This window comes from Perca fluviatilis, chromosome 15 (assembly GCF_010015445.1).
Source record: "Perca fluviatilis chromosome 15, GENO_Pfluv_1.0, whole genome shotgun sequence".
NCBI classification, from domain to species: domain Eukaryota; kingdom Metazoa; phylum Chordata; class Actinopteri; order Perciformes; family Percidae; genus Perca; species Perca fluviatilis.
Window position 1 is genome coordinate 25077182 of NC_053126.1, and position 23054 is coordinate 25100235.

At 38.7% G+C, this 23054-nt stretch overlaps 1 protein-coding gene across 1 annotated transcript; it reads left to right on the top strand.

The window, feature by feature from the left end:
* The first annotated feature begins 6099 nt into the window (after nt 1-6099).
* Nucleotides 6100-20271, top strand: LOC120575219 (polyserase-2-like). The gene is made up of 10 exons (XM_039825907.1): nt 6100-6193; nt 11207-11227; nt 11424-11586; nt 11683-11948; nt 15461-15606; nt 15687-15957; nt 18215-18383; nt 18610-18863; nt 19033-19130; nt 19788-20271. The coding sequence occupies exons 1-10, from the start codon at nt 6139-6141 to the stop codon at nt 20094-20096; spliced, it is 1752 nt and encodes a 583-aa protein (XP_039681841.1). The 5' UTR covers nt 6100-6138; the 3' UTR covers nt 20097-20271.
* The last annotated feature ends 2783 nt before the right edge of the window (nt 20272-23054 follow it).

Consider the following 23054-nt stretch of genomic DNA (forward strand, 5'->3'; position numbering starts at 1 on the left):
CATTAAAAGATTAACTGGAACTGTGGTAAGAGATTGCTGGCGTAACAAGCTCGCTGACCGCGCTCTCACTCACATACACCGGGCATTTAGCTAGCAGTAAGAGGGGAGTTGCAGGCCCTGGAGCTCTGTCAGAGCAGCGTTTGGTTGTCCATTAGCGCAAAAAACAGTGACTTTGCGCGGGTATGGAGTGCAGTGGGCTGCCAGTCGTGACGGAGCTCCAAGTACCTCATAGCAGGCCGGGGTCTGTGAAGGATGGCAGACCGGGCGGCGAGGCAGCAACACAGGCAACACCGGCCGCTGAACTCCGACACACAGTCTTACCAAATTTGCAATTAGCCATCAATTTTCGTAAAACGGCCCATATATGAGCTTTATATAGTTGATTTCTCGCTAATAAAAGTCTCAGAAGAGAATTTAATAAGGAAATAGCCCGATAAACAACTTTAATAACTTTGCAGTGTCTGAAATATGAGACCTGCTGTTGAGTCTACCATGTGTTTCTATGTAGTTTGCTCAAACCAATCAGCACGTAGCTAATTCTGAATATTCATGAGCATACCATATTTGGAAGAAAAGCTCTTGTTCCAAATAGAGCCATATTCACAGGGTAGTTAAGGGCCAAAGCCGGTCTACGGAAAGCCATTCCACTCCCTATTCAGCCCCATTGTACCGAATTTGGTTGCAGTTCCACCAGAGTTCCACTGGGGGTGATCGCGGTCCAGTGCAAAATGAATGGGACTCTATGGAGCTAGACGGCTAAATGTGTCTCTTTCACCCGATTGTCGTTGAGAAACCTCAGATTTGATTGTAGTTTTTGCAAGTTCAACATGGGTCGAAAGTTGAATGAGTACTTATGTCCTTTTGATTTCTTACAGGGTGAGTCGTTGTTGCCCATAACACACTAGCATTCTGCTAATGAATGCTGATTGGTCAGTGAAGGTCTGATTACGATCGGAGATCCCGCTTGACGGCATCCGAAGCAGAGCCAGAATGTCAGAGTGAATATTTCGGCGTGGTCTTTAAAACATTAGCAAACCTCTTTCTGGCACATATATTGACACGGAGAGTCTAACCTGTCAGCTGTGTTGTCAATGCCTCAAGAGAAAAAAGGAAGCGACTCAGAGCTTGCCGTAAAGCAGTATCTCTGGTCGTATATTTGTATGACGTCATTGACATTTTAAAAGGCTTTTTCGAACAAAAAAGCAACTTTAAAAAAATCTAACACCTGGCAGTGTGTATTTTCTTTGCCTCTCCTTTCGAATGCAACATTCAAATTACTAGACAAAAAATGATATCCTAAAAGTGGATTTTGAGGGCTATAGCTCCATAGAGTCCCATTCATTCTGCAGTGGCCTGTGAGCGCCCCCTATATGGAACTGCAACCAGTTCAGAAGCCGGAAGTAACGAGGGAGTGGAACTTCTTCCTATATTAGAAATTCTTTGTTAAGGGCCTAATAAAATGGCATTCGGGCAATTTTCAGCCCAACCAATGTTACATACCCTATTAGGAGACCTTAAGGAACAGTTTAAAATACCCTATATAATCATTCTATCACCCCTTTAACTTCTGTATACCTACCCATTTACCCATAGTCCCACATGTATTTAATCTCAGTGAAGGCGACTTCCTTGTTGAGCTCAGCATGTATGAATGTTTAACTGGAAGATCCAGTTTGCTCTTGAAAAGATCATGTGTGTTCATGGAAAATAAGCGCGTCTTTGGCCAAAAGAGCAATCACTCTAAAAATCCCCTTAACAATTACGTTATATATATATATATATATATATATATATATATATATATATATATATATATATATATATATATATAAAAGTATCACCCTCTCTTTAGAAGGAGGTTTTCATGTGTTATTGTTATTGAATCAAAGTAGATTTAATCAACAGGACTTCAATGTTAAAGTGAAAATAGATCAGATTTGAGTATAAAAATATAAAAAGTATAAAATAAAAAATAAATATGTATTCATACCGAATCACTGGTGCAGCAGTTGGGTTTTTAAGTCACACATGGAAATCTCCTGTGTGCATTCAAAGGGTTTCAATTATTTGTAGTGTAGATACACCTGTAGGCCCAACTTTTGGTGAGTCAGACAAAGTAACACTCACAAAGCTAGTGCTTGTCAGCAATTTTTTTTATTATGGCATCAATGTGCAAAAATGTTGATCAGCAACACACCTGGTTGGGAATCACTGCCAGCATTTTTGTGAAAAGGTAATTACGTAAAAAGCCTCAGGATGGATACAAATACAAAACATCCCAGTCCCAGTACAGTCCAATTATCAGTTAGAAATGATTGGTTCACAGAGGGATTTTTACTCTTGATGCTTCCTGTCCTGTCCCTGTGTTCACTATTTTTGGACGTCTCATCAGAGCTTTAAAAAAGAGGCTTTTAAAAGCGCTCACATGAGAAACTCACCCAGAGATCACAAACCCTGATGTTTGACCTTAATGATGTTGACAGTTTCTGCTGATTCCCTTTTGTTCCCAATGACAACCTGTAGCTGAAACCACATATGGATCATTTCCTCTCTAAAACCTGGTGCAGTTTGACCAGTTTGCAGAAAGTCAGTGTTGATAGATGGAGGTTAACAGTGAATCAACTGTGTCACCTTCAGGAACTGAAACAGAAATAACTTCTGTGTGCAGGGTTGAAAGTCTGGTTCTGTCTGTCATTATTATTAGGTGTGAGCCTTTCTCCAAGTTTTACTTTATATGTCATCACTGTTGTTTACAAACCTTTAAAGCCCCCGAACATTTTCTTTCAAATCTAGTAATTATCTTTAATATTTAAAAAAAAAACTCAAGTATTATTAATTAATAATTATTTATTAATTAATAAAGCTTATCTGCTTCATAAGTAGTGATTGCCTGTGGTTTGGTCAGACTTGAATGAAAGATGCCATGTTAACAAACTAATGAGCTGTCATGACATTCCTTTTAATCACTGTCTGTGAGGAACCGGAGGAATTATTCCTGCCGCCAATAAACGTTCAGTGCACATGTAGCCATGTAGTTATTGTATTAAGACTTCAAATATGAACTCTTTAGACGTGTGTTTACATCAGTGATGTGTGTAAAATGTGAGCTGATCGTTGAACATAAAGAACATTCATTTAGTCATTTTGTTCGAAGACCTGTGAATCAGTGTGGAAGTATTTCAATCCTGTGGTTTTTGTGAAATCTAGTGGAGGGTAGGGCTGCTCTTTGATTTACAACTCAATTCTTCTTGTAAGGACATGTTACATGTTTTGATTTCACTGTTTATTTTCCTTATTTCTCTTTATCCTTTTGGTTCTTTTTGTATCATAATGATTTATCTGCTCTTGTTATTCCCTTATGTCTTCTTGTTGTGTTTACACTGATTGATTTTGTCACTTTGGAGAGGACTTTCTGTAAGCCTTCCTCCCCTGCTTTACTACTGCTTTGTTTGCCCCAGTTTGTAATGTTGGACCTTTGTGTTGTGTATGGCTTGGGGTATATATATACATGTGTGGTATGGTAATTGCACAGACTTTTGCTCAAGATTCCATTACAGACAGGCTTTGATTACATTATTTCAAATGAGCTAGATATTTTAGTTGCATTACAAACTGAAAATCAAAAATGCACCAAGACATCTGTCATTTAGGCTTATTGGCAGTGTGTTTCCTTTTTTCAGTTCATTTGTGATGATTTTGGCCAAATATTACTTGTAACGCTCCTCCAGTCCTGCTAATTGTCTGCAAAATATTCGGTATGCGGGAACCTGTTCGAGTTGACAAAATTGCATGTTTTTAACAAATAAACTTACATTGATGGGAGATCCCTTTCTGAAGCTTCTGTCAACAAGCCTAAAAGGCCAAATGTCTTGGTGCATTTTGGATTTTAAAGATATATAAAGTAGCTATTTTAGTCATGTTTAGTCATGTAAATGGGAATGTAAAACAACTAAACTACACACACTACAACTAAAACAATTTTTACCTACCAGGAGTGTAAGCTATAATACAGTTTTAATGTGATTTGTTGTGATAATGATGTACACATGATTGAGCACAAAACGTGTGTTTAAGCTGGAGGCATGATTGTGCTAGACTTCAAGTTTTATGTAATGGATATGAATGACACACATTTTGCCACAGTTTAAGGCTTATGATTCAAGGTTGTTAAAGCAGGGCGGCTCCAACCTGTAACATCATGCTGTTTTCAAATGAAACAGAAAAAGAATGACTTTTGTTGTATGTTTATTGCATTTGTCTTAATTTAAATGTTCAGCACATTCAATGAATACAAAAAAGGTTTTGTCACTTTAACTTAAAATAGTAAGTGGAGTTCATGTGACAAGGCAATTGATATTACAAAAGATTTTAAGTGAAATCAACTTGGCATTCAGTGTTTTGAACTTAAACTAACAATTCCACCCTTTCAAGCATTTAAGTTAAATGCACTCAAGTTTTCATAACCCATTACTTAACATTTTTAAGGCAACCGGTTTCCTCAAACTTTTTAGGTAAATTCAACTCATCCGGGCTTACAGTGTATCCACTTACCTTTATATCTGTACGTCGTCTGTCATGGTGTTTTAATTGTGAAATAATGAAGACTACAGGTATGCCTAAACAGTTTAGTTTCTTAAATAATAATGTAATGTAATGAATTGGTTTGACAATTAAAAGGACCAAACCAGGTTGTGTTTTTACAGGTTTGATCTCAATCATTACAGAATAATATGTTAACTCCACATTCCTTCTGTTTGTTTTTCATCTCATCAGTTTTTAGATTTTATTTCTTTCCTTTCAGGCAGTCAGTCAGAAAGACATTCCATCGCCGTCAGCATCATGTGTGTCTCACTGGTTGATTTAAAAGCAAAGCACTGTGCAATTATAAAGTAATAACCAGTGGTGTGAAAAAGTACATTTACTCAAGTAGTGCACTTAAATACAATTTTGATGTTCTTGAATATTCCTTTTTTCTGCTACATTGTACTTCTACTCCACTACAACTGTAGTTTGCCAGTTTAGGTTTTTCATTTAAAACATATGATCAACAAATAAAATATGATATCTTTTATAAATGAAACATTAAACAGGTTTAAAAGCAGTTCCAATGAGCTCCACCTTGACCATCTTTTTTAATGCTATTTATTTGATAGCACGAATAAACATGCAGCATGATGACATGCAGCAAAGGGCCACGGGTCGGATGCGAACCTGGGGCACAGCTAAATAATGAGTACTTTTACTGTTGATGCTTTAAGTATTTTTAGTTAATAGTACTTTTGTATTTGAATGCAGGACCTTAACTTGTAACAGAGTATTTCTACAATGTGGTAGTACTACTTCTACTTAAATAAAAAGATCAGGGCATTTCTGCCACCACTGACACAAATAAAACAAAACATTATGTTGATTATCAAGTTTTAGTGGATGTTTAAAGAAATGAGCTGAAATCAAATACTATATTAATAGAGGTGAGTTGTGTTAAATGAGCCAAAATACTGTATGCCTGCACTCAGTATTGTTCCTCAACATGTCTGGGGGGGTGGGGGGTGGGGGAGGTAAACCTGAGCCATCCACTTAATGGTAAAATAAGCAAACGCACTTACGCATTGACTGGAACTCATCAAGTGCTTTAAACAGTGGCTGAACAAGTATTTCTTTACTTCAGTAAAAATATTGATACAGTAATGTAAAAAAAAAACTGTTACAGTTAAAAGTCCTTCATTCAAAGTCCTAGTAGTAGTAGTCAGTAAAATGCAGTTAAAGTATCACCAGTAAAAGTACAGAAGTTTTCTCAGTGCCATGCAGTAAAAGTACATGTAGTGCAGAGAAGTGTCTGTCTGTGACTGATATCTGATTCTATGTGACATTATTAGATATTAATACTGAAGCAACATGAGAGCAGCATGTTACTGTTGTAGCTGATCCAGTACTAGTGTGAATGTAGTTACTGTAGCCTAGAGAGGACATGTTTGATATCCGGTTAAACAGGTGGTTTGCGGTGAGGGGTTGGGGCGAGTCTTTGGACAGGTGACAAAGTTTGTGTTACTGTTTGGGAGGTACAGAGAGAGGGGAAGGGGGAGGGCACAAGAAGATTATTTAATGCCGGAGTAGATCTGATGGCATGTATTTACAGTTATGGCTCTCTACAAGGTGATCGGTGCGGTGGCTCTACTGACTCTCCTGACACACGGTAAGGACCCTCCTCACTGCACACACCTGAACCAATCATGTTTGAGATCTCCTGAGTGGAAGCACACTGAGGAGGAAGTCAAATATTGTAATGAATTAAGTTAGTAAGTAGTGAAGTAAAACGAGTGCAAGTCCTGTATTCAAAATACTACTTTTGAAGTAAATAAAAAGTACTTGGGGATCAAAAGCTCACCAACTCTGTGATCCTGTCACACTGAGTGCATGTTATGATTCAAAGTATGCATGAATAAAAGGCATAGCAAGTTTATTTATAAAGCACATTTCTGACACACAGACAAGCACAAGGTGCTTTATTATATAACTAAATAGGACTATTTATAAAATAAAATCAGTAGAAAAACGGTAGATTAAAAGAATTTAAGAAGTGCAAAAGATGTAAAATGTATGAAAGTGATCAAATTTAGGAGTGTCCAGGTCAAGTAAATTCTCTAAAACTCTTTTAAAGTCCAAACGTTATCATGTCTGTTTATAATGTTTCCAGGAGGTCAAAACAAAGAAATTAATCTGTTATAAAGTCATAAAAACGGACACAGCCTCACAGTATCATCAGAGAAATCATGGCTTTAACAGGTAGTCTTTTTACTTTATACAATTTTCTTTGAGGTCTGCTTTAAAATTCAAATGCATTTTAATAATTCAATTCTATATTTAATGTAAAAAAATAATGACGTTTCTGCAGTTTAAAGATGGAAGACTGTGTGTAATGTGGGTATAATTTAGTCCACATCACGCCTGTGAATTATCTGTTGACTGACAGACCATCTTGATGAAGCAGATGAGACACGTATAGCGTACTGCCGTATGCTCTTGTAACCTACTGGATTTGACAGATTACAGCATCTCGAACTGGTTCAGGGAGTTTTCACAGGTTTCTTTTCATCACTGCTCAGAGGAATGCTGCCGGGTTTCAGGGTACACACGTTAAGTCCCTGATTGCAAAACTTCTACTGAGAAAAAGAACGTGTGTTAGTCATCCATCACAGCAAATGCATTATGCCACTGTATGTAGGAAAGATGTGATTTAGTGATACGTTCACTTACTGTTAAAGTGTAGGCCATCATCATGGTTATTTATAATTTATATTTACATATAATACAATTATTTTTCGCAGGCTTGGTAGTAGTCTTATAGAGTAAACTGAACTTCATGTGTAAAATGAGTTGAGTGACCCTTTAACTTCTGCCGCTGGGATGTTTTATCCAAGCATCATCGGAGACTGGAGAAATAACAGTAGTAGTGGCAATACTGTATGATGAGCAGCAGTAACCGCAGTAGAAGTATTAGCATACCGCATAATTTTGGGATTGTCGTGTTGTAAACTGTCAGTCAGTGATCATCAGACGTCTGTCGGTGCAGACACAGTCAATAAACATTCACCCCTTGCCTGTGTTGGGGGAATTCCTACTTTTTCCCTAAAAAGGGTACCAAAACCTGACCTCTAATTATTCTTCTCCGCGTATTCTTAAATCAGTTTTACATCGATCGTACACAAGAATCAGTGAGACGATACTATTTCGAATGAGTAAGTAACCCTAACCCAATCTACATCAACCGAAAAGAGACACAATAATATTTATTAATTTAATGATTAAATAGTGTCTCCAAGCTTATCTCAATTATAACTTGTCTCATGTTAGTTGTACTACAGTACTTACTTAAAAAAAGAAGCATATTCATAATTTTGGTAAATATTTTTCGGTGTTGTAGTTTGTAGACGGTCCCTAAACACTTGTCTTACTGCCGTCTCACCGCCGGCTGCTCGTTGACACCATAGACTGTTAATATTAATATTTACAGTCAATGGTAGAGACCAATGTTGTTTCTCCAGGTTGGAAGGCGTCTCATTTTGATGAAAGTGAGTTTGTAGCTCGTTGTTAACCTTACTACGTTAGGAAAGCTGCGTTGTTTGTGACTTAATAACATTTCAGTATTTTACGAGTATTTCCCGTAAATTCGAATCTGTGAATATCTTTCTAACTTTGCCTATGTTTGTAAAACCGAGGGCACGGATTATGAATCCGTGCGCACAGTTTATAAAACCGAGGGAACGGATTATGAATCTCTCCGGAGCTCTCCGGCGTCCAGCAAAAATAGAAGCTCTGCGACCGTCTACGTATCTTCTTCGGAGGGCTGCGGATTGCCAGAGCTGGGACGGAGTAGGAACGCAGCCGTTCCGCAGTCAGTGAAAATACACATATTGACTTTAATGTAAACCTATTGACTCCGCCGCCATTCCGGATTGTTTGCAGATCCGCGGAAGTCGAGCACAGAAACAAAAAATCCGGTTAATTTTCAAAATAAAATACACTTGCTCACGGCGGATCATATTTCCCTGCACTACACCTTGAAAACACAGCACAGAGTTGTTTCCCCTCTGCTCCTCTGGATGGAAGCAAACTGTTGTTGGTTTTGTGGTTCTATTCTACGTGAATTCGCGAAAAATCTCGTGGGTCCTCGTGACTTCAGCTCTCACTCATGGCCGCAACAAATGCGGACCTGGTGGGTATTGAAGGACGGCAGAGCATGGACACGCAGCGGAGCCGATTCGCAGCTGTTCTGCAGTTGGTGGAAATGAGGAGTTAGTGTTTGTCTCATGCTATCAATATTTTTGACATACTTTTAAAATTTTGCAGAGTCAAGATTTAATGACAGGCTATTTTATCACTATAAGTGTTGTTATGTGTCAATGATAGGGTTAGATAGTGTTGTCATTTTCATTATGTAAGATTAAGACTGGGTGGGGTTGTACTGGAACTTTTTTCTGTTCTGTTTTTTTACCCCACAATGAACATTAATTTATAAGGTACATTAAAACATATTGCACATATAAAAAACATAAAAAGATATATATGAATGAGATATACATATATATATATATATATATATATATATATATATATATGTATATATGAAAATGAACAATAACATTTAGATATTGAATAAAATAAACAAAAAATCAAATCAAGATCAACATGTGATGCAAGTCAGAGCAAAAATAATAAAAGTAAGGTTGTTGTTTGTGAGTCCCACAAACTTTATGGAAGCAATACTGAATGGGTGAGTGCTCCTTTAAGTACTCGGATAGTTTTTAGTCAAAGAAAAATAAATAATTTCCACATAGGGTGATATCAGGTAAAATGGGCCATCAGGTAAAATGGGCCATTTAAGGTTTGGGGGTCCCAGCCCCTCTGGAATTTAGAGCCAATGACTGCAAAGGATTTCAAACTGTTGTCTTAACTGTACTTGACAAGTAACAGGTGATTTGATTGGTTTATGGTTGCTATGGTGGGCGGGGCAATAATTCAAATCAAGACTGCACCAGAAAGCTGCATGGTAAGTAGCCTGGCATACCAAATCTAACTAAACTATTATAAGGATGATAAATCTATATAAAAAAAACATGCACATAAAAAAAACTATGCTTAATATCTGTCTTGATGGCATCAATCAGAAACAATGTTGTTAGTTTGGTATATGAACATATTTTTAAAAAAAACAATGTTTTTCTTGGCGGCCCAATTTACCTTAACCCACTGAGGTAAAATGGGCAACATGGTTTCAGCTAAAATGGGCCATCATCTGTGTCACTCACAAACACACATACACGTGTTTGAGTGAGTGAGTGAGTGAGAGTGAGTGTATGTTAATGCGTACACATAACACACATACACACACACACAACACAGGTTTGCGGCACTATCTTTGTGGGGACCCGTCATTGACATAATGCATTCCCTAGCCCCTTACCTAACCTTAACCCTTGTGTTGTCCTTCGGGTCCCAGTGACCCGAAGGACAACACAAGGATTAATGTACTTCCGTTTACTTTGTTGAGAATTGCTCTCTAAACAAGGGTTAATACAGCACCTTAGTTCTTGTTTGTACAGCATTTTGGTCAGCTTAAACTGTGTTTAAATGTGTTCTAGAAATAAACTTTACTTACTTACTTTACAAGAAACAGGATTTAGAGAGCAATTCTCAACAAAGTAAAGGGAAGTACATAATCCTTGTGTTGTCCTTCGGGTCACTGGGACCCGAAGGACAACACAAGGGTTAACCATCACAACTAAATGCCTAACCTTAACCCTTACCCTCACCCTAACCATAACCTAATTCTAACCCTAATCCTAAAACCAAGTCTTAACCCTCAAACAGCCCTTTAAACTTGTGGGGTCCAGCATCTTGGCCCCACAAAGCTGTCGGGGACCCCACAAGTATACTGGACTCCCGGTTTTGGGCCCCCCCCCACGAATATAGTTAAACAAGAACACACACACACACACACACACACACACACACACACACACACACCACTGACATCAGTTCACTGATCTATGCTGTTCCATAATGGACTTTTTTTAATTGCACATTTGAATATGTGGGTTTGCACCCAAAATGTTTTTTTTTTTTAATGGCACATATGAATGTTTGTTTAATGCAATTTAAATGTTATGTGGCTGTATAAGCAACTGTGTTTTAAAATTAATATTGATGATAAATTACTATTTCCCTTTGTAGTTTGACTGGCCCATTTTACCTGAACAGCTGGCCCATTTTACCTGAAACTGCTCATGCAAAAAAAGTTGGCACAGCTGATGTTTCAAGAACTGTAGGGCCTAAATAATTATATTTTATTACATAATTTCAACAAAAAATTATCAAAAACAGTCATTAGTAATCATAAAAACACAAGGAAAAGGCATATATGGTATTGTATTATTGTCCCAAACGATTTACCAAAAAGTGGCCCAATTTACCTGATATCACCCTAGTTCACATTCATAAAAAAACTAAATAAAAGTGTGCCTCTGTTAAAGTATCAGTGGTTATTTCTTCTATCTTGTATAATCAAAAGCAAGTTTGGTTGGTTCAAGCGAAGAAAAAATATTTGTGTTATAATTTTTAATTTCTATGTTTACAAATGATCACATTAGGCATCAGTAAATATAAATATGTTTTAAATGTGATTTTGTGTTTGTTTCCTATTTTTCAGAGTCTCACTCACAACTAGATGGTAAGTCAGTTTTATGCACACTTCTTTACTTTCACCTGGCTGTCAACATGTTGTTGGACTTTAGTTGTTTTGTTTAGCATCCCAGGATCATAATCCTCAACCAACAGTTAAAGTTTATAATCCCAGCAGTGCTCAGTGGTAATCCAGGGAGAGGGGAGTATTGCTCACTGTGTTCTTATTGTCTGTCTCTCTGCAGTGTGCGGTATAACTCCGCTCAACACCAGGATTGTTGGAGGACAGAACGCCCCTCCGGGTAACTGGCCCTGGCAAGCCAGCCTGCAAACATCTGGGAGCCACTTCTGTGGAGGATCCCTCATTAACAGTGAATGGGTGGTGACTGCTGCTCACTGCTTCTCAAGGTAAGCACTAAGGGGCAGATTCTCTTAGGCGATGTTTTTTGTGTTTGCTTAACTGCTCTGCTCTTATCTTCTTTGCACTGTTTTGTTTCTCTTTAGCATCCCAGCCAGTCTGACTGTGTCTCTGGGTCTCCAGAGTCTACAGGGACCCAACCCCAATGGGGTGTCTCGGACGGTAACAAAGATCATCGTAAATCCTAATTATAACGCCATAGCTAATGACAACGACATCTGCCTCCTGCAGCTCTCCTCACCGGTGACCTTCACAGATTTCATTGTTCCGATCTGCCTGGCAGCTCCAGGCAGCACCTTCTTCAGCGGCGTTAGCTCCTGGGTGACCGGCTTCGGCAACATTGCACTTGGAGGTGGGTCAGAAAGCAGCTAGGTTACATTTCTTTCTTTCAATACAATGGTGAAAACAACTGAGTTTACTCAGACATTTAAATGTTAAAATGAGTACCACCTTCCTTTACACATAAAGCAATAAAATAGAGTTTTAGAAATATCATTAAGTTTATAAATATTTTATAAAACAACCCACGATACAAAAAATGAATTGCTGCAAAGAGCCTCTGCAGTAAAGAGTTTGTTCTGGTGATGGTGCTCTAGGAAAGGTCAACTTACCTGTGGAGTTTTCTTGGTTAAGTTTAAAAGTTAAGTTTCTCACCAAATCACACTGTGTGTCTCCTGTAGGTCTAACAAAGTGTTTAATGTGTTATCTTCATTAAAAAAAAAACATTTCCAAAAGCTGATTTTGAAAAAAACATTTCAAATTGTTTTCATCCATGTTCGGTTGTAATCCGTCTTCTTCTTCATTGTCTTTGTTGGTGCATGTAGCCACGGACGGACTGGGGCTAAAAAACAGCCCTGGACTTTCTCCCAAATAGGCCCATCATCCGGCCATTCGCCCCTAGCTGTGCGCGACAGACACTAGCCAGGATGTCCTGATACTATGCCCCAATACTGTAGCCTATCAGACAAGGTATTCATAGCAAGTAACCTCTCAAAACCAATGATGATAACTGGGGTTGTGTTTATTAATGAAGCCTCAGCCTTCAAATAAAAACTAAAAATGTACAATGCCATTACATCTGCATTGAAAATAAAATACAAATAATGAAATGTTCTGGCTAAAGAAACCCCAAATTACACAAACTTGTAATTATAAAACAGTACAGAGTATTACTGACAACACTTTCAGAGATAAAGTAGGCTACTTGCTGTACCTGAACATGGGGGTTAGATATTCTGTAGGCCTATACCAAAACTACACTGAGAGTGTTAGTTACTGCAATAACTATTCAAATATAAATGTATATAACATGTGTTGCTTTGTGTTAAAGAATTAGCATTGAATAACCTATTTAATATTTTGTCAATGTCATATTACACTTTTGGTTCATATTAAGGCTGTGAAATGATGAAAATGACAAGGCCCTATCAATGTTGTCTGTGAAGCTTTCACAAACAACCACCAGAGGTCTGTACTATGAATCAAGATCAACAATGTTCAATGTTCAATGTTCAATTTATTTATAAAGCACATATTAATACAACAAAAGTTGACCACAGTGCTGTACAAAACATAAAATAAAACAATATTCAAGACATTTAAATTCCGGACCTTGCCACTAGTAAATACTACTAAAATCCTATCACATCATTAACACAGCACTCATAGATGATCAAAAGCCAGAGTGAAAAAGTAAGCTTTCAAATGTCGTTTAAACTCTATAAGAGAGGAACATTCCCTAATATAAGGAGGTAAGCTATTCCACAGCCTGGGACCAACATGCACTGGATTTCTTTCAGTTACCCGGCTTCACCTAACCTAAGAACCGCGGTCCCGCATAAGCTGTGTCACGACGGTGGTTATCAACTAGTTCAATCAACCCAGGGTTTCCCAATCCAGCGGCGCGCGCGTTCACATAAAAGAGGCAGTTTTTGCACAGCACGACCAATCGCAAACATCTACCAGAGCCGCATATTTTATATAAGAAGAGGAAATTATAATTCTACATAAATATGAAGATCACAGACACGGTTTTGCAGGCTAAACGCAATACAGTCGCTGCTTCCTAAAACAGGAGGAAAGCTGGCAAAGAAATAGCCGACGCTGTAGATGCGTAAATCACAACGCTTATCAATATCACTTCCCCATCAGTTAGGACCCAGATCTGACCATAATTACACTTGTACTTTCCATAAACTGCCATTGCTTTAGCCTATGATTTCAGTTTCAACCCTGGCAGTGGGAAGCCATCGTGAGAGAAAATAAAATATATAAAAACGTCTCAAAAAGCCGATATGTAATTCCCTTCCATTACAATCTATATATTTCATAAATATACCCATCAGGGAATATGCTAACGGGGTTGGCGGTCTCTAAATGTTTTAACTTTTATGTGCGCACCCCTTTCTCCCCCTCTCTCTCTCTCTCTCTCTCTCTCTCTCTCTCTCTCTCTCTCCGTGCACCGAGTTCTGCCTGATCTTCTATAAGAACGGTGATGCCGTTATCAATCGAGTAGGCCTATTGATCGGTCAGTAGGCGGTGCTTTAACACATTGATCTCTGATCAACAACTTAACCTGCTCACGACCAGGTTAGGTGTTCAGCATAAGTTACCACGGCGATTGAACCTGGTAACAAGTGATCCACCTTCGTGATACAGAAAACCCTGGGTTGAACCTGAAGTTAGCTCGTTAACGCCAAATCCTGCTTCGTAGTATAGGCCTCTGGTCTTTGCCAGTTCCACAATAGTAAACGCAAATATGAAAGAAAAGGAAAAACTGCACTCTGATGGAAGACAGACAGAAAGTGCAAGCTAGGATTTTTTGGTTCAACTTTTGGTTAAATTTGGTGAATTATTTCGCCCCCTTCCCTGTTTGTTAGCACATTTAGAGTGGTACCAATGCATGCCTGATGTTTTCCCGTTTAATGTAATACCATAGTCTTCATCCTAGCAGCAAAACTGAGCTCACTACAACCTCTCATATACAACCAAGTTAAATCGCTGTCAACCCACGTTTAATGTTTCAAATTTCAAACAAAACAGAAATTATTAAATACGTTAAGTTTGACAGCACTATACGATCATTTTCATAATCATGATGCACACTCATGTTGAGCTGACTATGCAATTCACTAAGATAGGGATAAAGGCAGCCTAGAATGTTCCCTGCTGGTAGCCTACTTACCAGTATTGCTGATGTGAAATTGACTCACGTCTAATGATGTAGGCCTACTCTTCTTCTTCAGTTTTATTTTTATATGTAGCATATAAGTGATTGTATTTGCGCCCCTTGCTGTTGGCTGTTAATATTGCTTTATTAGACTTTTTTTGTGCCGACGGCTGTCGGTTGGACGGCCGTTCTGGACTTTTCCAGAACGCACAGATTGTCAGTCTGTCCCTGCATGTAGCTACACCTGGCCCCTTGCCTCGTACATGGTACAAACAAAACAGGGATTTGCAACTAAATTAGAGGGCGTGAGAGGAAACACTCAGTGGTCAGCTGAAAATTTTGGATTCATCCTCTTGGGAACATCAATATTTACAGCATATTTCATGGAAATCTTCAATAGGTGATGTAAACAGCATAAACAGCTTTAACAGCATCAGAAGATCAATGCTAACGTTACTTTTATTCGTCCCTGTCTATGATCTGTCAATTTGAGAGGGTTAGCAGGTTTCAGTTCTTTATTTTGAAGTTGTAGTAGACCTGTCCTTTGGTTTGACTTTGTTTAACTTTAAACTCCTGATTGTACCTTTAATGGGCAAATACATGGTCCTTTAGATTCATAGACCTACTGATGTAGTAATCAAACACTCATAATTCATCAAATGTGCTGTTTATTTACTGTATTTGTTTCTCTTTAGTTTCCCTTCCTCCCCCAGGAAACCTAATGGAGGTGAATGTGCCAATCGTGGGGAACAGACAGTGTAACTGTGACTATGGTGTGGGCCGAATCACGAACAACATGATCTGTGCCGGGTTAAGTGCTGGAGGGAAGGACTCCTGTCAGGTAAACATCTTTACGCCTGTGTTGGTGTCAGATTTAATCTTCTGCAAAGATTTCTCTCCTAAATGTTTCTCTTCTTAAAGGGGGATTCAGGTGGTCCGCTGGTGAGCAAGCAGGGCAGCCGCTGGATCTTGGGGGGAATCGTAAGTTTTGGAGATGGTTGTGCCAAACCTAATCTCCCAGGAGTCTACACCAGAGTGTCCCAGTATCAGTCCTGGATCAACAGCCAGATCACCAGCAGCCAGCCGGGCTTTGTCACCTTCACGTCCACTGGAACTGACAGTGATCTCAGCATCAGCTGTGCTGGCCTGCCACCCCTTCCAACCACCCTCCCTCCAACCACCGTCCCTCAACGTGAGTGTCTGTCATGTCCAGACTTTAACCTTAAATTTTCACTTAAAATTAGATGTTTTCATATTTACAGTAGTTCAGTAGTAAAATCTTACATACAACTAAAACATGTAAGTATTACCAGCAAAATTAACCTAAAGTACTTAAAGTAAAGGTAAGTTGTGTGCTGTAAAATGTGTCCTGTCAGTATCTGATGTTTCTGGATTAATATTACTGCTGCATTAATGTGTATGCTGCATTTTACTGCTGTAGATGTTTAAGGTTGTGCTCATTTTAACTCCTTTATTTCCTGTTAGATGGTTTAATCTACAGCAACGCAATATATTCTATAAGATCATCATTTGTTTGTAGCGTCACCGTCCTGTGAGAACCACGTATCTTTAAAAAGTTTTAAAACTTTTCATGGTGTCAGAAAAACAGCCATGTTTTCAGCTTTGTGATGATGCTTTTTCCAGCTGATCAAAAAAGGCTTTTTAAAGAGTTTATTTAGCTTAAGAAGTAGGAAAATTTTCTCAACACATAAAGTAACACTTTATTCTTCAATTTATCACAAACATTCAACATCAACACATCTGGAGATACATGTTTTTCATTGGACAGGAAGGGCTAAAAAACTGTTATCTGAAAAGTAACTAAAGCTGTAAATATGTAAATGTAAATACTCAAGTAAAGTACAAGTACCTTGAATCTGTACTTAAGTCCAGTACTTGAGTAAATGTACTTAGAGTAGTTACATTTTAACACTGGTTAGATATTCTGTATCAGCTCATTATTGAAGCTGTGTCATTTTTATATTGAGGGAAATATTCAAACCCAAGACTGATGTTTTTATGAAGGCACTTTTCCATCAAACTCCAAACAATTCTGAGTGCATCATTTTGTATTTGCTGTGTTCAACTGATTGCAACTGATACACAGCAATTTCCCTTAAAGGGATACTTCACCGATTTAGCATTAAGCTTTGTATCAGTAGAAACCCTCTAGTATTTTCAGATGACCGTGCTTCCCTCCCTCATGTCCCCCTGAGACGAGAGATCTCTGTATTGGGGGTCTGGAAAAAAATGTTCAGATGACGTAAAACGACGATTTTTGCGTCATCGGAACATTTTTTTGCCCAGAGGCAATGGACTACAGCCAAGGGGGTAAGCTTCACTTCAGAACTCAAACCTCCAATGGCGCCATTTTGATGCGAGAAAGCGATCACCTCCCGTTAGCATTCCATTGACTGCCATTCATTTTGACATCACTTTGACAGCGAATAACTTTACTCGACAATGTATAAAAGGCTCCATTACCTTGTACAGCTCCGTAGCAGACGTTTTTGTAAAAATAGGCTAACAATTGTGTCATAACCACGAGACTTACTGTCATACAGTAGAGAAATTACCATATAGTACAGGAGAAGCTCGCAGGCAGTTTCGACCTAAGTTAAGTGTTTAGGTTTAATTACTAATGTTAACTAGCATTTTAGTTAGCAATAATTAGCCTGTGCCCATGTTATCTCCTTACATATACCTACGCTCTCCGTCTCTGAATGATTGAGATTTCTCTTGGCACAGCTACCAGAAGACTTACAACTTTCAGACAGGTTGCTCACGTCAGATCTATGTCGTCTCTCTCAGTTGGAGACTGCGCAGTAATGCTCAGCGCTCACCGGAAAAGTGCTTCTAATATCCTTCACTGGTCTCCGTCCAGAGCAACGGGATCTGTTGGTCCATTTTTATATATTGTCTATGACTACAGCCAGTAGTAGGAGCTACTTCTGCATGTTTTCAACACGCCCATAGGGGGTTGGACTGTCGTCTTTCTCTGAAGATTTCCGAAGCACAACGAGAGTCAGCCATCTTGAATCTTCGCTACTGGCTTCTCAGCATAGATATATATATATAAACCCTGCTCCAACCTCTGTCCTCTGGTAGGCGCTACAGAACACTGTAGGCCCATACCTCCAGTCACATAGTCAGAAACAATCCCTGTGCAATAACCCTTACATCCACTAAACATCCACTGTACCTGTAAATTATATATTTTGTTAATTTAAATACATATTAAGGAGTTTGGACACACTTTCCCAATGACAAAGTGTGTCCAAACTTTTGATTGGTTATGTACCTTTTATATTTATATCTTTACATAGCACTTTTACCTTTGTTCAGCTTTGTTGTCCTTGTTTAAACTGTGTCTATTTCTGTATATTAAGAGCAACGGCAAAACTAACTAAGTCAAAATCCAATAAATCTGATTGTGATTGTTTCTCCAGCTGTGTTCTGTGGCCAAGCCCCATTGAATAGTATTTTGGGAGGAAGTTTGGTGGCGACGGCTGGTGTGTGGCCATGGATGGCGAGCCTACACTGGAATGGAAGTCATATGTGTGGCGGGACTCTGGTGGCTGTTGACTCCGTGTTGAGCAACGCCGACTGCTTCTCAAGGTGAGACAGCTGGAGCGATGTCACGGATCGAAATTTTCTGTTTAATTTTTGAGCAATTTTAGAACCAAAAGGTAACCAGATTGCTAGCTTTTATCCTTTAATGTAATGTTGGATTAAAAATAACAGCACTGCCCTTTAGGAAACCGTATGTATAGGCCCAGCCCTTGTTTTAAACCATTCAGATTTTTTTCTTGAGGCCTTACTTAGTTCATTTTACCTCTCACAGTTCACGAACACCGTCTGAATGGACTGTGGTGTTGGGTCGGTTGAAACAGAATGGATCTAACCCCTTTGAGGTGACACTGAATGTGACAAATATCACCCTGAGCAACCTGAATGGGTCAAATATAGCAGTGCTGCATCTGTCAACCCAACCCAACCTGTCCAACTACATCCAGCCCATCTGCCTTGACAACGGACTGACCTTCGCTTTGGGCTCCACGTGCTGGGCTGCTGGCTGGAACGCCGATCAAGGAGGGGGTAATGCTACCTCTGCATCAATTCACCTTTTTACATTGAACATTTAGGCCCTTGTACATTGTTTTTGGCACTAACAAAGTATGGTTGCCCATTTATTCTGTGTTCCTGTCATTTGGATTTGATTCAGATGTTTCAATTTGCATCAATTTCTTATTTTTCCCAACTTCAGTGGAACAAGTTCTGCAGGAGTTCCAGACATCTGTGGAAAATTGTGGGAACGGGTCGTCAAGTGACAGCATTTGTACCAGAACTTTAACACTGGAGAAGGTGATTAATGAGAGCAGGAGATTATTATACTTTTATAAGTCTCTGTTTTAAACAGGAGTTTGTTGATCCTTAAACAAGCATTTCTGGATGCTTATTCCCTTTCTTGCTGAGAGCTCGATGAGAAGATCAATACCACTCTCAAGCCTGTACGGTAGATATGAAGCTACAGTCAGCAGTAGGTTAACTTAACATAAAGACTGGAAACGGGGAAACAGCCAGCCTGGCTCTGTCAAATGGTAACAAATTCCACCTACCACCATCTCTAATGCTTACTGATTAACATGTTATATCCTTTTTATTTAACCCATACAAACTAAAGTGTAACATGGCTCCTGGCTGTAGTTTCATGTTTATTTTTGTCAAGTTTTATTTCCTCAGAGACAATGCACATTGATCAACATCACTGTAAATGTGCCCGTGTTGGCCACATGTTAAGTTATCCATTAAATTTACTGCACAAACATGAGAGAGGTATCAAACTTTTTATCTAACTCTCAGCGAGAAAGTTTCATTTCACAAAATCAAACCATTCCTTTAAAGTATAAGAAGGTATTATCTATAGCAAAAAATATATATATATTTTCTGTAGTTTCACGGGAAGGTGCGACTGAATGTCCACTTCATACAAATGTTGAACATGCGTGTCTGTTTGTTCAGGGTGATTCTGGAGGTCCGTTGATGTGTAAGCTGGGCAGCTCTTGGTTCCAGGCAGCAGTGTTATCAGCTAGAAACACCACAAGACAAACACGAGATGCAGTGATGCAATTCCCCAAACTGAGCACCTTTCGAACCTTCCTGGCTCGTACAGTGGGGTTCTTATCTCCACCTTCAAACTCCACCAACACCAGCGCCAGCAACAGCACCAACACAACTCTCCCCAACGGTGGTGCCACTCCTGCTCACTCCCTGGTCTTCCTCTTTTTCCATCTCCTCGTCTTCTCGGCGTGTCTCCAACTTTTCTTATAGAAGCCTTCAACTTTTTTGGAAGGATTTACTGTACATGATGTGACAAGCACAAATTAATGTAAACAACCTTGAATCTGAGAGACAATTTAGGTCAAAGCTGCAATAATACTAATGTATGAATTGATTCTGGTGACAACAAGGAATAAAGTAGTAAGGTTGAAGGGATTAAACCAGACATACAGGGTCCTTACAGCTGTCTCCATTAGGCGTTAAATTCTACAGGTCCAATCATCAGCTGAAACAACAATAATGCTTAGCTAAAAAACTTTTGCTTCACTGACAAGTCAACTAAGACCCAGAAAGCATTGTTTTTGTGCATAAATTGAATGAAAGAGCTTTACAATTTTGTGCAGGAATGTGCAAAATACTGACCAGGTAATGTGATAAGGTGACAGTATGAAGTATAAGGATTACTTGCAATGTAAAAAAGATAATAGTCCAACACATGTGGGTTATTGTAACATGTAGAGACATATGTGGAGGCTTTATATTAATGTGTAGATTTTTTATCAATGAAGACTTTGAATTTGATTGATGAATTATTCTTTCTGGGTTTCTGAAGGGTTACTGCTATCAGTCTAAAATGATGGGTGTAAAATTGTAACGAATGTATTTAATATGTAGCCGAGAATTCCAGCATTTCTTCGATTTGATGCTACAGTATAATTGACATCTTTTTTTATATTATTAATTAATAATTATAATTTTTTAATCACCTCAAATATAATTTTATATAATTTTTTTTTTTTGATTTTTTTTAAAAAAAAAACTTTGTATGATGGAATGATTTAATTTATGATTCGCAGAAAAATTAATTTTATGGAGGCTGAGGTACAACAGTAACTTTGATCAATGTCTATATCTATATACAGAGCTACTGAACCATTATGTATATATTTGTTTGTATCAGCTAATACACTGTATTTTGTTGCACTTTAATGGATACTGAACCCTTAATACTTATTTTTTTTTTTTTTGGTATATCTTTTAATGGGACAACACTGAAGAAATTACACTTTACTACAATGTGAAGTATTAAGTGTACAGCTTGTATAACAGTGTAAATGTGCTGTCCCCTCAAAATAACAGCCTACCCTTCACCAGGGCTTAATTTGTAAGCCGGAACACGGCGGAACATGTTCCGGCTCCTCCGACGTTAGATCCGGCACCTCCTGTGTCACAATGAAAAGTGAATCGCCTAAATGAAAAAAAATAAACTACTGTTTGTGTAGTGTTCTAAGTTGTCATCTGTCTTGTTAGTCTTTATTCCCCATTGAAGTTCCACAAAAATCTTGTGTTTGCATTTTCAATGCGTTTTGAGGTGAATTTTCAGGGTAAGACAGAGGGGGGGAGAGGGACGGAGGGAGGGGAGACAATGTAATTTTTTTTGTTCCGTTACCTCCAACCCCCCTTTTGAGTCGCCGGATCCACCCCCCCTCTGCGCTCCGGGACCTTCCACCAGGGGCGCAACTACCCAGTGTCAGAGGGGTATGCAGCAACAATTTTGCCCCCCCCACACACACACACACACACAAAACATATAAATAAATAAGTGTGCCTCGCGTTCTGATATGTTTACTACGTCCCCGCTGTCAGACATAGGCTAATTGTTATATTTTCCATCTCTGTCTGCACTATTTTTTCCCCAAAAAGGACACAGTGAATAGGTTGGTCAACAGAACTTGAAACCATACTGGACATTTAGTTTTGTGTGGTCAAAAAGAACTCCTACCTGATGTCATCACTGGTCTCACCTCTACCTGATACCATCGCTGACCTCATGTCTGTCTCATTCACTCCTTGCCTGTGTTCTTCTCCACTAAGACATATTGTCAAAAAACATTATGTAATAGATTTTCCATAATAGTTTTTTCATATTAATAATATTAAGAAATTAATCTGTTGGTATCAAGTGGCTCCCCCTACACTTCCACCTAATCATACTTATGCTGAGCCACAGAAGGAATACTCGTCGGCAAAAAAGGGAATTAAAAAGGCAACGGGACTGGCAAATTAAAAAAACAAGGGTAAACATCGGGGTAGCCTTTCCCAGGTGGAAAGCGCTAATGAAAGAGAAAGACTTTCAAAGGGACGCTCTTTCTCAACAGGTTAGTCAATGCTTGGTCTAAATTAAAAACTGTTTTTCATTGCTTGGTTGTGTAATTCATTATATAGGCAGCATAGCAGTAGAACATGTGTAATTAAAAGCTAAACAGCCTCGTAAGTGAATAGCAGCATAGGCTATGTTTGATGGAATAAGGGTTGCATTTCATGCCCACTACCTCCATCAGTAGCTTACTTTGCATGATGGTCTTACGCCTGCTATAATGTTTTAATATTAATTTGGTCTCTATGGGCATTTCTGTTTTCCTTATTCAATGCAAAGAGTGCTCCTGACTGCAAACCCAGGTGTATTGACGACAATCCCCATCATCATTTTTTATGTTATACAATGAAACTAATTTTGAAAGCATGCCTGCATGTCGGTGGAATCATCGTATTATGTTAGGTCTCCATGCAAAATACATGCATGGAATAACTTGCATTGTTTGTGTTTTTTTTATCCCCATAAGGCAGGAAAGGTGAAAGGACAGTCTCTTCTCATTCACTGGCTGAGGGATATAGTTAACCATTTCTGGTGGTGCTGCAAGACAGCAGAGATATTTCAGCAGTTTCTTGTAAGCAGGATTAATATTTTTTTTTTTTATTCAAGAAGTTCCATTATTTAAATACATGTGACACGATCATTTGTTTTTGTTTTTGTGTTTATTTGTTTTACTTTCCTCAGGCACTTTGGATTGGAGTTCTGCATCATGTTTGCAACAATCACACCTGGGAAACGGGAAGCTGCCAGCACGATCACCTTGAAGACACTCAGGTTAAGCAGTGGATTGAGAGAGATTCGAAGAGCCACAAAGCACTAGTGGACATCGTTCTCAACAAGCGCTGGCAGAAGGA